We start from the raw sequence: 23430 nt of genomic DNA, 5'->3' as shown, positions 1-23430 counted from the left end.
TTAAGAAAATGACTTTTACTTCATCACATACAAATTGATGACAATGAAACACACAACTACCGTAAACTGCTTAAATTTTTGTAACATGTCTACCTCTTTGCATCAAACACAGTACTGTTCCTTGCATGTAAGGCCAGTTCATTTACCTGCATCAAATGCTTGTGCCTTCTCCCCTTTCACTTGTAATGCCAGTTCCTTACATACAACTCAATCAATTCAATGAGCAATATAAGCTAGAATCTGTTTACTTTTATCTGTTTAAAGTAAAATAAAAATAAAGAAAAAAAATAAATTTGTTGTGAAGGTTCATTTTGCACTACTGTTTCTCCAAGCATTCCGTTTCAGTGGATTCCTCGAACTTCCAATTATATGTCACCACTGGGCACAGGAACTGTTAACGTGCTGCATGCTCTTGCATGGAGCATCGCAAGTATTGTACTTCCATCTATTGAAGAAAATTTGCCCTCCTAAGGGAAAAACTGGCGTCGAAACCAACATACTCTAAGAAGTTGCAGAGAATAGATGTGGAGACACCACGGATTGTAAGAAGCATTTCCAGGTGAAAGATATACAAGGACACCATTAGGCTGATGGAAAACCCTCATACGGGTCGCTGAAGGCCTTTAGGTTACCAGGACGTGAAAATACCATCTGCATTAGTCAGTAAAAACATTAATTCCTAGTGCAATGAGAAGATGACTGCTGACTGAAACTCCAAAAGGTTTTTGCATATAATAATAAGAGATATTAAAGGAGTATTGTTGTATATTTAAAACTAAGTTGCACATCATAAAATTTTACAACAATTTGGGCAAAGCGTATATCAAGTAGATCATGATCAGACAAGTAAATAAAAAAGATTACAGCAAATGGATAATGCATCTGTCTCCAACCACACGCAATGCAAACACTGCTGCCAAAGGATGAGGACGAACCAAGATCAATTTATTTATCAGTGAAATACAACTGGATGTTTCATTGGAAGCATCAAATTGGATTTTCTACAAGAGTATCCAAATGAAACATCAATCCAGTTTAGAAGATTCTTCGGTTCTAGAATATCGATATTACCATGTGTTTGGAAAGAATGACATACTGATTTCTTGTTATATATGAAGACACCTGACTCAGATGATTGCATAACTTGTAGCCTTTTCTTCACAATGGTCTCTTTGCAACAATGATAATTGGATAATAAGTTACCACCTGAATTGTGAACTCAAGGATGACTGGCACTTGCCGTGCCAGTAGAGGCACGGCACTTGGCACGGGGTGTGCCAGTGGCACACCCCCGTGCTGAGCCGTGCCGACCGGCACGCGTGCTGTGGTCGATCCGTGCCGGTCTAGCACGGCCATGTGTTGACCGGCATGGGGGCGTGCCAATCATGTGCCAATGTAGAGACTTTTTTTTTTACCTTTTTTTATTTCCATCAATTTTTATAAAATCAACTTTACTTATTTTCTTAACAAACATGATATGACATGTAGAACTTATTTTTTTTACTTTTTCTTATTTCCATCAATTAACTGTTGTCATTTGTCATTTTTGAAATGACAATTTATTTGTTATTTTTTAAAATTAGAATGACAATTCATTTCATCATCATTATCATCATATCAATCACACCCACTAAAGCCATAACATCCTTATTATACTCCATATCCACAATCTGCATATGCTTATGGTATGTCTGTGCCTATACCTGTGCCGGTCATTCCCGTGTATATTCAATATCCATATCATATCATCGAAGAATTACAAAATTCTTATTTCTATAAAGACTATGTGAAACGTTATAACGAGCAATATTATCAGTGAATAAGTTTTGAAGAATATCGACGGTATTTAATGCAACATTTTCATGTTATTCTTGTGCTAACAAATAAAGTCTTTGATCCTCCTCGTCATTCTACGTTCAACTAGATATTAGTTTTAATTATTGAACTATTATCAATTATGTATTGAATGTTATTATGTGTTCAATTATATTATGAAGTATTCAATCATATTATGGAGTGTTTAATCATTAATATTAATTTTAATAAATGTATTCAATCATATTATGTGTTGAATAATATTTATATTCAACTGTTGTTTTATCTTTAATAAAGTAGGTTATTTACAAAAATAATCTAAAGATAAAACATTGTAATGTAGATGTTAAATTTTAATACATATATTTAGACAAAAAAATTAAAGATTGACATACCAAATACCCAAAAACATCTCTAAATATCCTAAAAAATTTATTAAAAACATTATAGTGGGCGTGCCACTAGCACTGGGGGGCGTGCCGAGGCATGCCGCTTGGCAAACCCCGTGCCGACCGGCACGTGCCATGCCGATTGTGGCACGGCCATCACTGTTGTGGAGTTTTGGAGTATATTCTGGAAAGGCGGAATGAGACTTGGGTGATGAAGCTATGCAAATACAACATACCACAACACTGGTATGCTCTTTTTTCGCTCATAGTTTCCTGAAAAGGAAAAATTGAAATACTTCTCTACGGTAGTCTTCTTAGACAAATTGCACTGCCAAAATGGATCAGTTTCAATCAAAACTTTCAGCACATGGCATCGATGAGGAGATGGATGATCCACACAAACTTTCAAGGTAGAGAGTCGTCAATTGGCTTTGTTGTCTTATTGGTCATGTCTAGGTGAATTTAAGTTCTTTTTTCCTAATTTGTCATTTATTTATATTCCTTATATGTAATTTTGTCTTCTGTAGTTAAATATGATTTATGTGGGTAAGGTTTTAAATCAAAATACGAGTTAGTTTCTGTTAGGTTTCCTCACTTCATTATTAGAAAACAGGATTGAAGTATCTAGTAAAGATGAATATGGCTTTGTTTTCATGAAAAGAAAGAGATTTTCTTCTTCTTCTTCTACTTCCTTAAAGTGAAATTATAGCTTGTTGTGAGATTACATCTCCAAACATCATTCCATTTTTTTCAAGTGTGGGAAATATAGACCAGATCTAATCTCTTCATTGATCAAAATATGCAGGTGTTTGAGATAATACCGCTAAATGATGCGACGCTCAATTAAATTTAACTAAAAAACTATTATGTCTCACTTTAGTACAAATAATGTTTTGATATTTTTTGAAATACAAAGGGATAAAATGATTTTGGCCATAAATGCATAACGGTAAAACATATTTAACCATTAATAATATATAGAAGACATTACCATCAGATTTAAAATATTTTAAGACCCTTCTGCCACATGTAACCTCTTTTTCTCTCCGTCTAACCACAAATTAGAACTGCCTTCCCCTCCTAACATCTAAATATCCGCAGCTAACTTCCTCTTTCTTTCCTTCTCAAAGGCCCCAACATAATCTACCACATGGCCACCACCTCATAACGATCTTAAAAAATTCTCATATATAACCAGCTTTATGGTGCTCCTTCAATGAGATGATATAAATTCTTTAAACCATCCATTATGCATCACCAACAATCTTACAAATCTAGAAGCCTTATAAGGAAGTCAATAGTTGTTTTATTTTCTAATATTGTCAATGATAAAATGTGGTAACTTAAGTTTCCTGTTGCAGGTAAATGAGTTCAATAAAAATCAAATATTTCTAGGAAAGAGATTCACATATTTACAGCAACCAGTAGAATAAATATGGAACCCTATATTTCAGACATCAAGAGACTCACCTCATGATGTCTCTTTGCATGCAAACTCTATCAAGTACCAACAACACCCACCTAAACCCTATATTTCAGAGTAAAAAAACAGTAACTAAAACCCTCTGAATCATCTTTGTATGGATCTTATTTTTGCTATCTATTTGCTGTTTTGAAGAAACCTGATGAAAATAATGAGAAGATAGTCCCACAAAAAACTTACAAGTTGAAACCCCTTGATGCTAAAGAGAATTGAATAGTAAATGGAGCATGATGTTAATCTTAGTACCTGATAATTTCCCAGCGTTCGTGACTTAAAGCCAGCTGCACAATATAGGAAATAATACTCCCATGTGCGGATAAACTTTTCATCAAAACCCAGGGCCAGAATGTCACTGAAAACCAGAGTAACTTTGCATTACAACTACTAATAAAGTCTAACCTCAGTTTACCAGGAAAAAAGGAATAGATTTAGTAAAGAATAGCATCACAGTAGAAATACAATCATTATTCACAGACAATAAGTAAAACGAAAGAAATGAATGAATTCTATATAGTTTGCATGTTTGGATTCATCTCTGTAACCCATGTTTTGCTAGACCTTACAAAAAATGCAAAACCAAGTTACTTTGTTTTATCAAAACTAATCCTCTCCACACCGATGAATAAAACCTGATATACACAAACTGATTTTTACCACAGCCTGTCAAAGAACTAGTGTGCAATTCTTAAAGAATTGAACAGAAATTGAACACAGTTAATATATCAGCAACTAAAATTTCTTGTTGCAAATAATTTATATCAGAAATCTCAAGTGCTAAATCCAGCTCAGAAAGTTAATTATGTCATATGCAAAAGGAGGCAAATACATACTGTTTTTTTGCCATAAAATTGCTCCTCCAACATCTCAATGTTTGATAATAATGGATGCCAATATTTTCTAGGTGCTCTACACTGCAATTTAGAGAATATATCAGATTATCAATGATTACATGAAGGTTTAGGACATAAATTGAAGAAAAGACGTGCTATTCTATCCAAATAATGTAGTGTTACAAACTTGAGATTAATGGTTACCAAAATCTGGAAGCCTTGGACATCGCAGATGTTAAACGGCTTAAAGAAGGAAGACATCCTCCTGGGAATATGTATTCCTTTATGAAGTCAGAGCTCCTTCTATATTCATCATATCTTTCATCTGGAATTGAGATGAACTGCATTCATGTCAACCAGAGGTTAGACTGTCGAAAATACTTTAAAGGTCTACTATCATGGACCAGTAATCAGCAATTTATGAAAACATGTAAATAAAGTTTCGCATAAGCAAGCCATCAGAAATGCTTAGAAGACTACTTTCAAAGATAAGTATGTCTACTTTTGTTTTGTAAATTATGTCAACTTTTCCATGTTGAGCATATTAAACTCTATCATTGCACTTTCTAATCTTGAAACTAGCTTGTTAAAGCAGTAGCCTTTCAGCCTCAGATAAATGTCTTTTCAGTTCATATTACAACAATCTAAACTTGTAAAGAAGGAAACTGCAAAAGGTTGCACATATGTGCAAAAGCTCCAAACATGAGATAGAGTGTTGAAGCAGGTTATTTTTGACATGATCAATGAAATTTGATTCTCAGGGCATGTTCCGTTTAAAGAAGTAGTTAACCTACGGATGAAAGTTTCCAGTATCGAGATCAGAATCTAAATTAGCCATATAAAAAAATGATATGTATCCGTAGTATCATCCGTTCGTATTGGCCTATGTTTTAAAATACAAAAAATAGTAAAAGTTTTAGAAAAAATAATATACGATATAAATATAAATTAATTCATATATGAAATCTAAAAAATAAAAAATATTATTTTCTTAATCGCAATCTCTCTCCCCTCTCATACAAATATTTTCTTCCAACTCTCTCTCCCGCTAACTTTCTCTCTCCCACTAACTCTCTTTCCCACTAACTCCCCCACTAATTGTCTCTTCCATCTCCTCCTTATCTCTATTTTCACTCTCCTTCTCTAAAAAGAACTCCGAACCCAACCTCTCCCTCTCTCTCCCTCTCTCTCCCACGCACTCTCACCTTCCTCTCCTACTCACACTCTCTCCTAAGCAAGCTTCTCCAATATAATTCTAGCCTACATCAACGTCCAGCGAACTCTTCCAACGTAGATCCAGCTCCGGCGACCTCTCCAATGTGCTCTTCACTCTCTTCTCTCTCTTTCTTTCTTTCTTTCTTGCTATCCACCCTCTCTTTCTCCCTTTCTTTCTTGCTATGCTCCCTCTTTCTCCTTTTCTCTCTCTCGATTCATTTGTTTTGGCCATTTTTGGCCAAAACTTGGTCAATCCGGTGATATCCCACCGAAATTAGTCAATAGACTAGTTTCAGGGTAGGATTAGAATTGGCCAAAAGCCCAAAACTGGGTTCCATGCTACTAACCAATAAATAGATAATGATGCACACTTATTGTTGGGCTAAGAAATGCATTGTTTTGATAAAATTTATGCCAGAGTGTTAAGGTATGACATGCTTATGATGCATCCCTAAATTAAATAATTTTTGCATGGAAAGAAAGCATGGCTCTGTGGAATATTCAACTGGAGAAAGTTTCTACAGTAAATGAATTACTATCCAATTTATGGCCATAAAATTACCTTCAATATATCCTCGGATCTAACTTACAGTAGCATTGTGACTATTACACTCCCGAACCACAGGCCATTAGTAATTGCAGACAGCTGATATATTGCTTGTAAAATAAAGATTAAATACATCTCTCCCATTGAAATTTAAGGGATCTAACAAGGACACTTACTGGAACCATATTTGAATTTGTAATCATTTCACAGAAGGAAATGGATCAAGAATCCACGCAGCATAAAAACCTAGATGACTAGTCAACTCCCACAATTTCCATATATAAAGATACAATGATCGGTGATTTACATAATGATTCTCCCAAAGAAGAAACACAGCTAAGATCTGAATAACTAAATGATGCTACAACATAATTAGGAAAACACAGCATTAACAATTACCTGGAGAACAAATACACCATCCTCAGACATAAGAGACTCACAACAGCCAAAGAATTCTTCCATGTATTCATGACCAACTCCTTCGATCATCTCACTGCAAGAAAAGCAACATGAGCAAAGAAGTTCCATCTTTCTGCAGGTAAGGGATCTTTTGAAGATTGTAGCCAGTACCAAGATATAATCCTGTCATATTTGTGGGAACTTGGTAGTTCACGGTAATCACATAGCAGGAATGTTATGTGGTCCTGAGAAGAGAACTTTGTAAGTTAAATGTTCAAACTGATCCTACTCTCCTGTTGAGATTTAAATTTATAAAATGAATATACTAATGCTATTTGATAAAAGCCATAAAGTGACCATTGGAACAAAAAGTCGCCACTTTAATCCTAAGGTACCTTCCGTGACTATGATCTAATCATAACGAAGCAACAGAAAGAGAAACTAATTGTGCAAAGGATGATATTGCTCAATTCATAACTAAAATTCCAAACAAAGCTGAAGAAAAAACCTCTAAACCAGCTTCTTTCACTTTTCTTTTAGCAAACTTGAGTTGCTCATTGGATAAGGAAATTCCCGTATATTTGCATCCAGTTTGCTTCACAACCTCTATTGCTAGACTTCCCCAGCCACAACCAATCTCTAGAACTTCATGTTTGCCTTCAATTCTAGCCTTGATGATTTAAATGAAAATAACATAATAAGAATTAAGTAGTCAAAAGATGAGAGTAGGGAAAACCAAAAAAAAAGAGAGAACAACAAAAGTGATTAAGAGCTTTACTTTGTCAATTAGGAGAGAAATTTTCCGTATCTGCGCAGCTTTTAAGTCTTCATTCTCCATCTGTCAGGTGATATGTGAATGGTATTCAGATCCTTCTGCAGAAAGGCTCATAATAATTGTGATGACAGTGAAACTTAAGTACAAAGTGCAAACCTTAAAAATTGCACATGAGTACGTCATTGTCTCATCCAAAAATAAAGAGAAGAAATCATTGCTCTGTAACCAAAATATAACTAGTCAGCTTCTGTATTTATGTAATAAGAATGAAAAGTTAGCACAACTTACATCGGGAAAATGTCAAAAGACTGAAAAACTTAGGAGAGCGAATCTTGTTATGGACAAAATGTATCTTCTTATCAAAATTTGCTCGCAGAGCAATTCTACCAAGAGAAACTATGGATCTATCTAGTGCTTTCCGATTACAAATTGACAGCTAGGGAATCTTTTGATATTTCGAAAACAAATATCTCCAAAAAGCAATATAAGATACAGAAACGGTAACTTCATCACTTCATATATGTCCTTGGGAAATAGATCAGGAAACAGAGATATTCAGATTTGCTTAGTTCTTCATTTCCTCCTACTATTAAGCTTGACAAAGTGAACTGATTAAAAACTTTTCACTTTTCACATTTCACATGAAGTGTCTGGTAAAAGCAATTTAGTTTACAAAGATTTTACATTAATTTTATGGTTTAAGTTTGCAACTGATAAAATTAGTTTACAAAGATATCTAGCTGTCAATCTGTCATAGTATGGCATTGACATGTAAAGACATCCATGTAAAAGAAATTGCTATAAAGATTATGCAATCATCAACTACACTGCAAGCAGTATATATTAACAATAAACAATCGATATAAAATTCAAGAGAATGTCTAAAAAGGAAATTTGCCCATTCAAGAGAAAATGGCTAGAATCAGAAAATTTGTGCGGCTATGTTCATTTTTCATCTTCTAATTTTGTGAGTCCTAGATTAGGCTATATTTACCTAATATTAGAAGTCAGCAAGGATTTCCTCCAAGCTAAACATCGTGAAAATGAGAGGCACAGATCTTGGATTCAATATCATAAGAGGTATTGATTCAGCAAAAGCAATAAACATAAGTACATAACTATTTCCAGAGGTCCAGATATTTCTCCTTCCCTGCATTTATTACAAAATATTTATAGAATTGTATCACAAGAAAGACCAAGATGTAAGTACATGTCTCAAATGGTATTTCCCAGCTCCTGCACATATAATGAAAAAAATATATATATACAAAAAATTGTAACAAAGCTTAATATGCATATTTTGCATTGTAGTTATGTATCCCACTGGTACTCCAACTTCAAAGATCAACTTGATAGTCTCACAATTATGGAGATCAAATCTTCTCCGACAACAGAAAGGGTGCTGACTATATGAGTGATTTAACTATAGAGTAAATCAGTGTCCTAGGCTGTGCCTGGTAATTAGATAAACCCAGTGCTTGGACAATAATCACTGTGGTGCAAAGGAAACTAAAGAATGATCAGGTTGAAATATATAGCATGCAATTGCACATTCGATATGATATTTCCTAGACTGACCAGATCATAATGTTGAGAGATATTTCGACGAGCTTGTGTCAAAGTATTTTGCCTTGAAATATGGCGGAAAAAGTACTTGGCAGATGCAATTCCAGCTGTTAAAAGCAATGGTGTCCACCAACCCCTGATCATTCAAAAAGGAAAAAGTCGATTATTAGTTATGAGAGATTTCCCCCTCCCACATGCAAATGCTCGCACATATACATGCACACCCTCGCTCATGTGTACAGCAGCAAAAAGTAAGAGAGGATAAACCTTTTATTCACAAAGCTGCTCGAAGCTTTTTTCAGATCCCTATTAGCAATAAGAATCTGCAGGAACAAGTGAGGCTTAGACTAAAAATAAATCACCATTGCAATTCTCTATGGTTACAAGCTTGTTGATTTTCCTTTACCAGAAGAAGATCAACAAGACCTTCTTGCTCATCAACAAAGGAAAAATATCCATTTATGTATGCATCTGCTAGGCCTAGATCAGCTTCTGCAGCAATCTGCAGAAAAATAAATTCAAATAATGGTATGTAATATTTGGAATAATGTAGAAAAAGAACAAGCCATTAGTTGAAAAGTACTGTCTATTTGTATTTACTCAACACCTAAAGGAGAATAATTGAGAAAATAAAGCTTAAGTAGTTAAAAGAACCTTCCAGTAGAACAAGGGACTGTGCACTCTCAAAACAGATTTTAGGCCGCATTTCTTGCTGGTTCGTCCAAAACTGAAAATAGTACCCCCATCTTCTAGCAACCTGCACATAAGTATACGTCAGCATGAAATATTAGTATTACCTATCATAGTATCTCTATAATTGTAATCCCTCTTGGTGTGTCTTGATTCCAGAGAGAAAGATGCCTTGCACAGAGCACCTGACAGAGACTGGCTGGCCTAGACCGTCACAGTTTTCATGACAGAGAATATCAGATACAAATTTCTTGCAACATTTCACTTACGTTACAGTACCATCTGAGATATATTGTTCAAGAAATCGTGTTACTAGAAGTCGTGCTCCAGTTTCCATCAGCGAAGGCACCATATGTTTTTGGTTCTCAAGAATAATGGATCTTTTTCCAAGCACATCACTTGCGGCAGCTTTTCCAGCCTGCAGGAAATCTGAGAGTTCATTTTGCGTCCAATTCTGTAGTCTGAGTGTTACGTTTTGAGACAGATTGTTAAATATGAACAGAAGATAAAAGTAAAACACAAAAAGCTATTTTCATGAGAAAATTTCTGATGTGCATAACAATTATCGACTACCACAAGCACAGGATGATGTTACCTTGAGTCCATCCTCGTGGAAGCCATAACCTGTAAAAAAAGGCTTAATTAGAGTTTATACTTCATATCATGCAGAAAATTAAATACAAATATTAGATCTTTCAAGTATAAAAGTTTCTTTCTGGAATATCTACTGTTGATGAGCTTCATTGCCCTCATACAGGTGGATGGCAAATGGCAAAGGTATTTTTATCTTTCGGTTAAATCTTTTTCCAAGAGTTTCTCAACTTTCTCTCCTCCTCTTCCTATATTTTTCACAAATTACCACTTTGCACCTTCATGTTCAGAATTACTGCTGGCACACTATTCTCAAGAAATTATTCTCTCACCTGCTCATTGGAAGTCTTTCAATTTCATCTCCTCTCTCTCTCTCTCTTATAAAATATGGAATAAAGACAGACCTAGTTCCAGTTTGTCAGATCTATAAACACTGACAATAACATTCAGAATGTAATGATGAACACCAAATTCGAGACAGAAGTCTAAATAAGCCCTAGAATTGAGTGACTACTTCTTCTCCCCTTCTCTGCCCTACATCTGTCTTGAGCTTCATCATTAGGATCACATCATGGGTAGCTAAATCTGCAGGACAGTAATCACATTGGTTCATTCTAAATCCAATATAATTGTCAGGTCCTCATAAGCCCAACAACATCTTGTTCACAAACATCCAAGCCATGACCTACTAAAACCTGTCTGATTCATATTGTTCACAAACAATATAATTCCTTTATTTTTCTAGACCTTATACCACAATGTGGTCCTAGAATTTCCAAGAAAATTTACCAAATAAGAAGATATAATAACATGAATATCATACAATAAAGGCAGTTTCTCAAGAAAGAGTACCAATCAAGCAGATATGAAATTACCTTCTCACAATTTTTTTTTTTTTAAAAAAAAGCTTACCTTGATATGCCCCACAAAACCATATTCCTCTCTTGCCCTGAATATTATTCAACTCAAGAGAAGCTTTTGAGGCTGCAACTGATGGAACAGGGTGGCTAGTAGTCCATTTAAGTAGCATATGATTAGGAATAGAAGGAGGATTCAGTGTCACAAGAAAAGGCAGACCAGTAGAGCCAAGATTCTGAGAATCAACATGAACAATGAGATAATATTTAATGTGACAAAAGGAGTAATTATTATAAAACAAAGATGAAAATTATTGCATAGAGTTATGTTCAATAGATGGATTATGAGAAAGTATCTAAAAGAATTTGCATCGCATACCTGAAGCACATTGAGCCAGTAAGTAAGACATACACCATTAGTTGTAGCCCCTAGAAAATTCCACGCACTCCATGCAGATGGATTCCGTGGCATTAGATTTTTGTCACGGTGGAGATATATATCACTGCTCATTCAATGCAAACAGAAATTCTTCGAGTCAATATTCAAAGGTTGAAAGATTAAAGGAAAGTTTGCTTAAAAAACTGAAAAACTGTGGTGGCAAATATAGTTTACAAAACAAATAAAAAAAAACTATCCTCCTATGCCATATAACTAGTTTTTAACCCTCACACCAAATTAGAATCAACAGATTCCAAGATTTCTTACTTGATAGCGGTTCCACAGATATATATAGGAGGTCATTTCAAATTCAACTCTGATAACATCTGTCCTACTTCTGGTAAACCAAGTATAGGTGTCTCTAAGTAATGTTTCTCTCAGAAATACTAGATGCGACAATACTTGGAATTGGAAATTCCTTTTGCATTTCCAGAAGTTCAGAAGTTATGCTGTCACTAAAATGTTGAAGTTTCTCTACATGCAGCAAGCAGAACTTCTATCCGGGCAGCAGTTCTCTTACATAAATCGTAAGTATAATTAAGATTTTACATTGGTGATCTATTGCCAAAATGTGGAAGAAGATGAAGCCAAGATGGAAAAGAGGAACATTGATAATAGAAATTAGAAGGCCTTGCCATAGATCACCTTAGAACTCCTATGCATCAAAATATGTTTGCACTTTGCAGACTGGTTGCTGAGACAAAGCCTTAATCTATTTGATATTTTGATCTCTATATTAGCATTCTCCTTTTTCACTTTTTTTTTTTGACAAGAAGCTCTATCTATCTACAGTATAGGTGTCTGAAAGAAACTTCGTTGTTTTGGATAATATTACATGAATAGAACAAAATCAAATTATCTGATTTGAAGAATATAATTCCAGACTAGTTACTTACTAAATGGTGCATGGTTTTACTATTCTACTCAAGGTGACTATATCAAAAACAGATCTGCGGATCTTGGTGCTTGATTACTTATGTAATTGGTTTAACGTCAAGTCGTCAACTAAATTGCACAGTTTGAATACCTTAATAAAGAAGTAACCAGACTGAAAATAAGGGGCCGACTTAAAAAAAATGGCATATTATTCATGAGAAACACATATTAACAATGTCAACTACATCACACAGGGTGAGCACCTTAACTAAGAGTTTAGATAGACAGGATAAGGACCAACTCATGACAATGGCATTATACCTCTGAGAGACAAATAAAGTTGAAAGTTTTGATCATCCTTTCATTAGTTGTAAGTTGTAAGTTGTAAGTTGTAAGTTGTAACTGCTTATATATTTCTATAAACACCATCAATGCTTGTTGTAGGACAAAATTAAGCTCCTAATATAATATTTGTAAATCACATTGATTAATATAAGTTCCTTAGCACAGAAAAATAGTGGTTGATGTTTTAAATCCCAGAAGTTATTCCTTTAAAAATGAATCAATTTTGAAGTGCATGATGTAGACAGATCCAGGCAATGTTAAAAAAAAGGTCAAAGTACCTGTATATGTATTGAAAAGCACCGAGTATTTTCAACTCCTCATATGTTGCTTGACTTCCTAGAACCTTTATAGCATCTGGTGCATGGACACTTATTATGCAACCATCATATGTCTCTTCTGAATTGTCTATGGCTTGCACACAGCATCCTGCCATAAGCTATTATGTGAGGAAAAGCACATCTAATATTGAGACAGCTGAGTTATTGCAAAAGAGATGCAGCTTGTTCTGAAATTATTAAGCCTTTCAACTAGACTGCCATGTGAAGTGGCATATTACTAGAATCTTAGAATCTGTATCTTTAAGTTGCAGAAACTAGCTTACTTATCACAATGTTGATAGACAAGATCCCACTGTAATCCAGATAGAGCACATATCCCATAAATGTAATTATCGAACCCTTGGTTAATTAATGTGTTGATGAGATAAAGAGATCCTTTTAAATCTTTTTACATGGGCTGCATACCCTAAATCTTTACAGCAGTAACTCTCAGAAATTGCAAATCAGGATTGGTCAGAGGAAAGGAACAGTTCCTTCTTTATTTTGTTTTCTTATATATTTAATTTGTATTTTATAGAATGTTAACTCATCAATTATTCTAAAAGTAAATTGTTACAGACCAATTAGAGTCAATTTGCAACAAGGAAATCTAGGCTTCAGTTAGGGTGAATGATGGTTGATAGAGAAGATGGAAGGTGGTGGATCTTGGTTGTAAGAGGGATGATGACGGTGGTGATGGTAGAGGAAGAAGGTAGAGTACGGTGGAGAGAGAGTAAATGCGCGGTGGTGGTTATGATGAAGAGAGATTAATATAGTTCTACTTTTAAAATAAATTTTAAGGCTAAAATAATTTCTCAATATTTATTTAATTAAACAAAGATACTCAAACCTCTTTTATATAGAGGTCGGATACAATGAGTCTCACTATGACTAGCCTTAAGGCTTTACACAAGTGGAATTAGGATTTTGTCTTAAAAGTTTATATGACTTAATTGGACTTGATTTAAAGGCTTATCTAACCTAACTAAACTTGTCTTAAGGGCTTAAACTTAATTAGACTTGTCTTAAGAGCTTATATGATTTAACTAGACTTGTCTTAAGGGCTTACATCATGAATTAATTAAAAGATAAATAAATTTGATCCATTGAGCTCAATGTCCCTGTGAAATGATCAGACCAGACCCATTTTGCATTAATCCATCATGTTTCCAACCATTATGTCTTCAAGATATCTATGGTGGTTTCAAAACCTTCCATCACTCTGGAATCATTTCGTTCAACACCCGAGCCAAGTCCAAGAGCGCAAGACTTGCAAAAGAGGCTATGGCTTGGCCAAGTTTAGCCCAATGCAGTCCTTGATTGTTGCTTGACCAATTAGTCCAGAGCTAGAATTAGACACTCTCGCAATCCATTGCAGACTCAAGTCTAGTCTAAGCCTTGCACTTGGGCTGATTGGTTTGAGTTTTGACACATCGAGGACCAATATATGTGCGTCCAAACTTGGAAGTTAAATGGCTGGACTATCAATAACCTTAGTGAATGTTGTTATGACCGGAGCTCGGCTATTGGTTTGCATTCGTGAGCAGGATAGCAGTCCGAGCAATCAGACAAGAATATTTATTAGATATTCTCTCACAACCAAAAAATTACGAATCTAGATGGGTTCGTTTGTAATATCTTTTTTATCTATATTTTTGGTATTTACTCCCTTCATAGATTCGAACTATAGCTAGGGTGAAATAGGCAAAGTTACAGTGGAGGTGTTGATGAGGTGTGGTGGCGATGAAGATGGAGATGGAGCGGATGTGGGTTTCAAGTATGTTTGCACAAAGTGCAGCAGGGTGAAGAAAGATGAGGGAGAAGATGGTCGGTATCCCAAGGAGAGAGGGATCGATAGTTGAAGGTGGCTAGGGGTAACCTGCGAGGCGACGACAAGGTGGTGCGTAGCTAGGATTTGAGCGAGGAAAAAGAAGCTTCATATTAGAGGAGAGAAGATAGGTTAATTCGATGATTCCTTTGATAATTCTATAATAAGGTTGACTTTCACTTATTTAGAGGCTAAACTAGCAACCAAACAACTAAGAAAATAATCCTAATACAATCATTCTCGCTGACGGGCGTTTGAATGGCCTTGCTAGGCATTCGACTACCAAAACAGAATCTCTGACTTTGCGAATGCGATGCAAGCGTTCGAATGCCCTAGTCGGAAAAGCTTATTCATCAAAACATCCTTAATTTAAGTTGCACTCTACATTACATATTGAAAGCTAACCAATTACTCAAACCATAATAAGTCTAATGTTAAACTAACTCGACTAACATAAGTTGAAAATAACTTAAACGAAGTGCTGAAATTAATTCTCTATCTAGATAAGTGACTCAAGCCATAAGCCTAAAGTTCACGAAGTGATCCGGTCTGACTCAGATCACATTATTTCATCATGCTTCCGCTCACTTTGTCATCAAATTTATGAGTGCATTAAACACTTCATCAATCTTGCCCGACTCAAGTGCAGGTGGATCGGGCGGCTCCGCTGGTCTACTCGAGTCCTCTAATACCTCTCGGACTCAAGCTCAACCACCTTTGGGTCCTCCAAGCAAACTTCCCTCGACTCTAAAATTGGAGGAAGGAAAAGGAAACCAAAACTCTAAAAAAGACTAAGTTTGTCGAGTTGGTTTGACGTGAGCTCGACTCAAGCTAATCCTAGGCCAGCTGAAAATGGGTTGCATGCATCCAAGGTTTACTGAAGCTCGTCCAAGGTGAGGAGGTGGCCAACCAAAATGGAGAAGACCTTGGCAAGGGTTTGGCCAAGGCTCGGCCCAGTTGTAGATTTGGGTAAGGTTCGAACGCAAGGAACGACTCGACGAGTCAAGAGGTGTGTGCGCAGCCTTGGCTGGACTAGTTGTACTAGAGGTGTGCCCAAAGCTTCTTCTTTTTTTGAAATAGGGTCCGTAGACCGTGGTGTGGCCCAAAGCTTGGAGAAGGACATTTGAGGTTAGTATATGGCTGATCTAGGTGAGGGATAACTTGAAAAGAATCGGACCAAATCTCAACTTTAGTCTCAAGCTAACCGAGGCCCGATTGCACAAAAGCTAGCTTGGTTTATGGGCACGCATACATGGAGACCTCGACATAGATCTCCTCCTCAGTCTCCTTCATAACCTCATCCATTTTACCCTTTGGTAATCCTCTATATTCTTCAAACTTTGCATGAGGTGGTGGTGGAGGTATTGGATCTTCAAAATAGAGTCGTTGAGGCGCCACATCATCGAAGTCCTCCCCCGCAGAAATCATCCACTAGTAGCTTGGGTGAAGGCCAGTGCAGTTCAGCGCCCATTCCGTGTCGCTTTGCTAATGGAGTGGGCAGCAGAGGTTCTCTTAATTGAGGAGTGGGCTTCTTAGGTCCTCCATTATGTGGTGGTGGTGGTGGGGGTGGAGGAGTCTAGTTGTGAAAGGGAGCATCTTTCGGTTCAGGATTTCCGATGCGAACGAGGGGCATTGTCGCCACCAGGTCTTGTTGTGCGCCTATGAAGTGTGCCGTGGCCTTCGTGGATGCTTTCATGGCCCTTCATGACTCCATCAACAAAGCCATCACCTTAACAAGATCTGAATTCCTTGGCAAAAACAAAGGAAAAGCAACCATTGGAGAGTTAGGGATCAGCTTAGATCGAATAGGCTCGAACCAGTCCAGATCAATCTGAACGTCTCGCTACTTCCTCTTCAGTTGAGGTGCCTTCAAGGGGTCTCGAGGATCTGGATGTTGGCATAGTGTCCGAGGAATGGTAGCTCTAATACCACTTGTTATGACCCAATCTCGGCTACCCAATCAAGCTTGGGTGCAGAAAGACAATCCACACAATCGAAGAAAAATATTTACGCGATATTCTATTGTAGTTAAAAAATTACGAAATCAAATGAGTTCGATCCGTAACTTCCTGATCTACCTTTTTTATATTTTCCCTTCGCAAATTCAGACTGTAGCTACGATGAAATACGATAGAGTTATGGTGGTGGTGTAATAATGGTAGGGTTAGGGTGGACATGGATTTCGGATAAAGTTTGCACAAGTTGCAGTAGGGTGAAGGAAGAGGAAGGTGAAGATGATTGGTATCCCAAGAAGGAGGGAGGGTCCAATAGTCGAAGGAGGCTAGGAGTAACCGAAGTCAAGGTGGCATGCGGCTAGGATTTAAGCGAGGGTGGAAAAGCTTCAGATTAGAGAGAAGGAGATAGGTTAACTCAATGATTCATCCGATAATTCGATAATCTCCTAATGAGGCTGCCTTCCATATATTTAGATGCTAGCCTAACAATCAAACAACTAAAGAAAATAGACCTAGTACAAGCATTCTCGTCGCCGGCGTTCGAATGGGCAAAACAGCTCTTTTGTTTTTGCAAACGTTTTCCAGGTGTCCAGACGACACATTCTAAGCCCACAAATGATTCATAGATTACAGATTTTAAAGGTTGTAAATTACATCAGGGGCCAACGTCCTCATCAGCTTCATTCTTTGCTGGTCTAGCCTAATGGCCCTATTGAATCTATTGGACTGTAGCAAAAGCCAATTTCTGTATGTACCCATCTTTCGGAAGTCCCTGTACTTACATCATTTCCGTTAATTGTTTCTAATAAGTCAGGAGAGTAAGGACAACAGCTACCACTTACGAACAGACAGTGCAATTATTTCTGTTAGGATACTATCATTGCTTGATAATCTGTATTATTTGAAGATCTTTTGAAACATGAATATAATGAAATAACGAACAAACTTAAAAGAAAGAAATGATACAGATTACTAGAAGAGATAACCTACCTCCACTAATACTTGAGACTGACGTCACAGCACAGCTGGTTTTAATTTGACAACACATGTTCTCCAATTCTTCTCTTACCTACTAGTACGTGTGTCAATCATTATCAGTAGAACAAAAGTACAAAACTATATAATTGGCAAGAACAGGAGTATTCTCTACTTCATTAATCAAGAGGACACTTTTAAGTGAAAAAACCAAAGTGAAATCTACCTTATTAACATAGCAATGCGAACGGTTCTTAACAGTAAGCCATTGAGGACGACCAAAGAGCTGAAACAAATCCATAAGGTGAAGGAGATGCAATTGAGTGATAGTAGCAAAGAATGAAACTGTAGTTTTATAACAACAGAAATCCAGACAAAAGCCAAAACTCTTAAACGTCCTACCTCCAAAAAAGTCAAAGAGAATGAAAGAAAAAGGAGAACACTCACCAACCACCAATGCCAAATGAAAAAACTGAGTAATCAAGCTTCCTTCGTTCCTAGGATAAGTAGTGATTATTGTAACACAGACAGACAATGTTTGTTCTTCTTTTCAACTACAGAAAAACTCTCTCCATCTTGCTAGCAGTATAATACACATATATGATGAATGTTAGTTCCAAGTTCCAGCTCTCTTCCTAAAGTATGTAGCATAACGCGAGTAGGTTTAAACCAAATAAGTTTTCTTTTCCTGTATCACATCTAAGTGCAGCAGTTCTTCACCAGTGATAGAGACGAACCCTCTCCACCACCCCTAACTCCTAACCCGCCTACCACACTCGCGAACCCAACACAACAATCAAAGACAAATTTACATAGCATTGTCAAAAGAAATTCAAGAGACCTGAAGAAGGTGATGATTGCGGCAGAATGAAAGCACAGAGAAAGCTGAGAAGCTCATCACTCCTGATGAAGGACAGGACCATATAGAACCACAGATGGGAACCTGCATGGTTTCATGGATGATCAAAGGTCATAGACAGAAATTTTCTGCCCACACCAAAATAAATATAAAAGAATAAAAATTGTAGGATTTCATGATATCAAATGCTACAGAAATCTCACAAGATAAGCCTTTTGAAATAACTCAGAATATTCATGCGATTTAATGAAATGCCCCAAAGTCTCGCTGCGATCCAGATCAAGATTGTTTTCATGCTCCTCAAGGTATCTTCAATAATAACAAGATAATAAATCAATTTCTATAAAAGAGAAGAAAGAGTAGTACTTCAATACTTTTATACATTATTAAAAATATATAGTACTATCATGAAAACGAGAATAAAGACTATTAGAGATCACTAACATAGGAATATGAACAATTAGACAAGATTGCAGAACTTATAACATCTACAGAGACAATCAAATGCAGAAGAAGTACTCTTTCCCAACTAGCAAATCAGATACAACCTACGCATATTCTTGAACAATTACGAACCTGGTGATCCGGAGTTCAAGAAAGCTTCTTGTTTTGATCAAATCGTTCTGGAGAAACCTTTTTTCTTTTTCTTTTTAGTTTCGAAATTCCACATTCAAGAAACAAACCAATTGAATTCTCCAAACCCAGACGATATTACGATCAAGAGAACTTAAGAAGCAAAAGATCGAGAGAAAAGGAAGGCGAGAAGATGATAAATAACCAGAAATCCTACAAGTTTGGGCCTTTTTACCGTAATCTTGTACGGTTGAAAGTGCTAAGAAAAGGGAGGTGGTAGAGATGAAAGAAACGAGGTCGATTCCCTCCTCGCTAAGAACCGGAGACGATTGAAGAAAGCAACGGCCATATGGATTTGGTTCCTCCATTACATTGGAGTTCAAAACCTTCGGGGTTTAGGGGATGGTTTTAAATCTCTAAATAAAGGGAGTTTTACAAATCACACCCTATATTTTAACTATTTTATAATTTATATCCCGTCTTTAAAAAATTTATAATCCGATCGCTAATTCTTATTATTAACATGCTGAGTTAATTTAGACTACTAAAAAATAAATATTTTATTATAATATATAAATTAATTAATTATTATTTTTTTATTTTTTTTCTCAAAAGCAGAGAAAAAAAAATATAAGAAAAAGAGGGAAGGATGAGAAAAGGTGATGGCGACGACAATAATAACAACAATAACGGTAGATGAGAAAAGGTGATGGCGACGACAACGATAACAACTATAACGGTGGGCAAGAAAGATGGTAGAAAAATATAAAAATAAAAAAGAATGGCAGGAATGTTTTAATAATTTGATCGGTGTTAATTAGTCAAAATAATATCCGGATGTTAAATAAAAATTATGAGAAATCATAAAATCCTCGTGGACGAACTCGGAATCATAAAATAGATAAATATATAATGTGATTTATAAAAATCTCTTAATAAAATGAATGTTATTAGGAAAGTATTTGCCTCGTGGTAGTTTCCACTGCTGTTCCATTATTTATCCCTTTTTGGGCTAATTCGAAAACAAATGGACACTAGTTTTCTTATATATATATATATATATATATATATATATATCCCGAATTAATGCAAGCATTAATAATGTGAAGATATATATGACTTACTTAACAACATCTTCTTTGAACTTTAAAATCTCTCGGATCATTTGCCAGAAGTAGGGATTGATTGCATTGCTTTTTTGGGCGAACAAGCTCGCCAAGCCATTGCGGCTGCCCCATTCACAACCCTTGCCCTCGTCCAAGCTCACAGAGAAGGACATGTCTGATATCTCCATCTCAACCCCTAGCCTCTCAAACAACTCCATCATGTTAGGGTATGTTACCTGAAATTAAAAAGATTAAAAAGAAGAATAGAGATAAAATTAACAATAAAAACTTTGTTCATCTTAGTCCCAGTTTAAGTTTTTAGATTAAGTAGTTATTTAATGTAGTATACAATTACAAGCTTGATATTTGTCCCATTCACTTATCCACTACTAACATTGTGTAGAGAGTTCGTGTGACATATTATTGGAGAATAATTGACCTCATATTTGTCCCATTCACTTAATCCATAAGTTTATAAGCAGAGGTGTAATTGAGCGGAGGAGTTTGATTGAGCTTGAATTGAAATTAATTTTAAGTCTATATTTATGACCAAACTTAAATCAAAATTATTTTAATTTCGGTAAATTTCATAAACGAGCCGATCAATTAATAATTTTGAGTCTTAATCATGCCAAATTCTAAGCCGGATCAAACTTGAATCAAACTTAAAATAAAGCCTAATTTAAAATTTAAACTAATTGAATCAAAATTTAGAAACTTTATAAGATCATAGCACATAATAATCACTTAAGTAAATCTTAGAATATAACAAAATTATAGTATAAAAAATATTACTCATATTATATATATATTATAACTATTTCGAACTTTATCAAACTTATTTTATCGAGCTTGATCTTGGCTTAAAATTATTTTCAAGCATATTTTTAAAATCAAACTCAGCCGAGTGTATTCAAACCGAGCTCGAACCGACTTGATTATTTTGATAGCCCTATTTATAAGTTGTTAAAAGAATGAACTCCATCCTTACACAAACACTGACATGATGAGCCACCAAATCCTCTTCTAGCTAGTTTCAAGTGTGAAATGTGAGAGTTGCTTTACTTAAAGAAAAGGAAAAGTTTGGACAAAATCTCCACCAAGATAATGTTGGTGGAGAAATTTCCATTTGGCCTCCTTAACTATGAGACAATCTGCTGAGAAGATCCCTTCTGGAAAGAAGCTCTCTTTAATTTTCATGCACTCATTTGAGACATCTTGGCCCTACCTATCCATGGCATAACTGAGACATATCATCTACTGAGAAGAGTACACCCAACAACAGTATCAAAATGAGGAAAAATAACAGTTAAACTTTGGATAATAGAGCACCCCAATTACCATTATATATTGCTCCACGTAGCATGAAATTGAGTGGTTTGCTTTATTATGAGAGATAGTGGTCACAACTGTTGGGAGGAATAATTTCTTGTTAATTAGGTCTATATATATATTTTTTTCAAACCTACTACTGGAATAAGTGAGTTCTCAAACTCCTCTATTCTTTTTTAACAATAATTTAGAAAAATTAGGTTTAATTTATGAGGAAAAATAAATAAATCTTATCTATGTGATAAAATCTATAGTCAACATTGACCTCCTACAACATTCTTACTATTTAAACTCTGACTAATGATATTTTAATCATAATCTAAAAACGACTCATCTTATTTTTTGGGGAGCTTATCCGGTTTAATAAAATGGTTTTTCTACGGGTTTGTGATATATATATATATATAATTAAAATTGATGAAAAACAGTCAGCATTTTGTTTTTATTATCGTTTACATCTTATCACATTAGTATTTATATGAGTTTAATCATCAAAAATATCTTGAGTTAAATTTAACCTAACAACTCGGGACGGAATGAAGAATGTTTCGCTAATTTTAAAATTAAAAACACATCCAGAGTCTTGCCAATTTTTTTTTTCTTTGACTTGATAGAGAGAGTATTTTGATTATTTTACACTTGCAGTTGAGTTATAATAATTTATATGATTACCTTTAGTTTTGAAAAAGAAAACTAATATTAGAGTATTTTTTTATGATTAAATCTAAAATGAAGAAGTAGAATGATAAATATCTGTAAGTCCGAATGCAAACAATAACAAAGTAAAATTTGGGATAGTTTTGATCAATTTCTCAACTAAAAATAAATAAATAAAATAAAATAAAGATGACCCAAGTACCCAACTCATTAATAAAACTTCAGCTCTAGGTTTTGTGTTCACGTGAACAAAACCAAAAGAGAAGCAGACAAAGGCGAATTTAATTCAAGCAACCGTTGGGCAATGGCTAGTTGGCTACCACCACCCAAATACCACAGATGACCACAAAGATATCTAGAGAATGAGAGATATATAGAGAGATCTAGAGAGAGAGAACAAGAAGAAGAAGAAGAGCAGGTAAAGACTTACACGGTTGAAGACCATGAAGCCGAGATCGACGTCGACGCCGTCGACGGAGACGGTCTTGGAATGGCCACCCAAGTAGTCCTCCTTCTCGTAGAGCACAACATTAACCCCACCTTTAGCTAAGTCATAAGCTGCTACTAAACCACTAATCCCTCCTCCAACCACTGCAACCCTCATCTCTCTTTCTCTCTTTCTCTCTTTCTCTCTCTATGGAATGGTAGCTAGTTGTTAGGGTAAACTGCAATGGAGAGTGTGAAGCGAGAGAGAAGAGGAGAGAAAAGGGCAGAGGAGTAGGAGAGGATAGCGGAATGGAGAGCTGAGAGCTGAGAGCTTCCCGGGCATGGGCGTTTTAAAAGGATAAGATGGCTTCAATAACAATATCTTTAAAAATTCTGTTGACTTAATATAAATACGACTTTGGGTGACGTGGTGGTATCTTAGCTGAGGAGTCGAGAGAGATACCAGCATGGCTACGATGATGCCACGTCACTCAACTGTATTAAGCTATTTGTTAAGATATATTTGCATATGTGGGCTTAATCTAGCCATGTTTAAAGAGTAAATTACATTTCTACCCTTGATCA

The 23430-nt window shown here is 35.7% G+C and overlaps 1 protein-coding gene across 5 annotated transcripts; it reads right to left on the bottom strand.

The window, feature by feature from the left end:
* Positions 1-44: 44 nt before the first annotated feature.
* Positions 45-23203, bottom strand: LOC140771080 (uncharacterized). 5 transcript variants are annotated; one of them, XM_073112462.1, is made up of 25 exons: positions 22850-23203; positions 20449-20666; positions 18955-19060; positions 18734-18835; positions 18119-18178; positions 17908-17986; positions 13096-13243; positions 11537-11660; positions 11213-11393; positions 10305-10333; positions 9979-10127; positions 9674-9776; positions 9426-9521; positions 9287-9342; positions 9032-9155; positions 7610-7672; positions 7457-7516; positions 7187-7348; positions 6850-6923; positions 6679-6772; positions 4722-4858; positions 4518-4598; positions 3934-4039; positions 3675-3732; positions 45-651 (listed from the first exon to the last, which is right to left on the bottom strand). In XM_073112462.1, the coding sequence occupies exons 1-24, from the start codon at positions 23021-23023 to the stop codon at positions 3676-3678; spliced, it is 2583 nt and encodes an 860-aa protein (XP_072968563.1). In that variant the 5' UTR covers positions 23024-23203; the 3' UTR covers positions 45-651; position 3675. The 5 variants fall into 5 exon arrangements, with proteins under 5 accessions (XP_072968563.1, XP_072968562.1, XP_072968564.1 ...); XM_073112461.1 differs by lacking the exon at positions 3675-3732; XM_073112463.1 differs by lacking the exons at positions 3675-3732; positions 20449-20666; positions 22850-23203 and adding an exon at positions 19560-19679.
* Between the last annotated feature and the right edge of the window lie 227 nt (positions 23204-23430).

This window comes from Typha angustifolia, chromosome 11 (genome assembly GCF_048772165.1).
Source record: "Typha angustifolia cultivar Huaian chromosome 11, ASM4877216v1, whole genome shotgun sequence".
Classification (NCBI taxonomy): domain Eukaryota; kingdom Viridiplantae; phylum Streptophyta; class Magnoliopsida; order Poales; family Typhaceae; genus Typha; species Typha angustifolia.
This window is presented reverse-complemented; position numbering and strand designations above follow the sequence as displayed.

What these genes read in the sequence shown, in the direction of transcription:
- LOC140771080 (XM_073112461.1), bottom strand. Translation starts at nt 23,023, where the DNA reads ATGAGGGTTGCAGTGGTTGGAGGAGGGATTAGTGGTTTAGTAGCAGCT. An exon ending in AGCAGCTTTGTGAATAAAAG is followed by an intron (nt 9,156 to 9,286) that starts GTTTATCCTCTC and finishes TTGAATGATCAG; the next exon opens with GGGTTGGTGGACACCATTGC. An exon ending in TCTCTCAACATTATGATCTG is followed by an intron (nt 7,673 to 9,031) that starts GTCAGTCTAGGA and finishes TTTTGGTTACAG; the next exon opens with AGCAATGATTTCTTCTCTTT.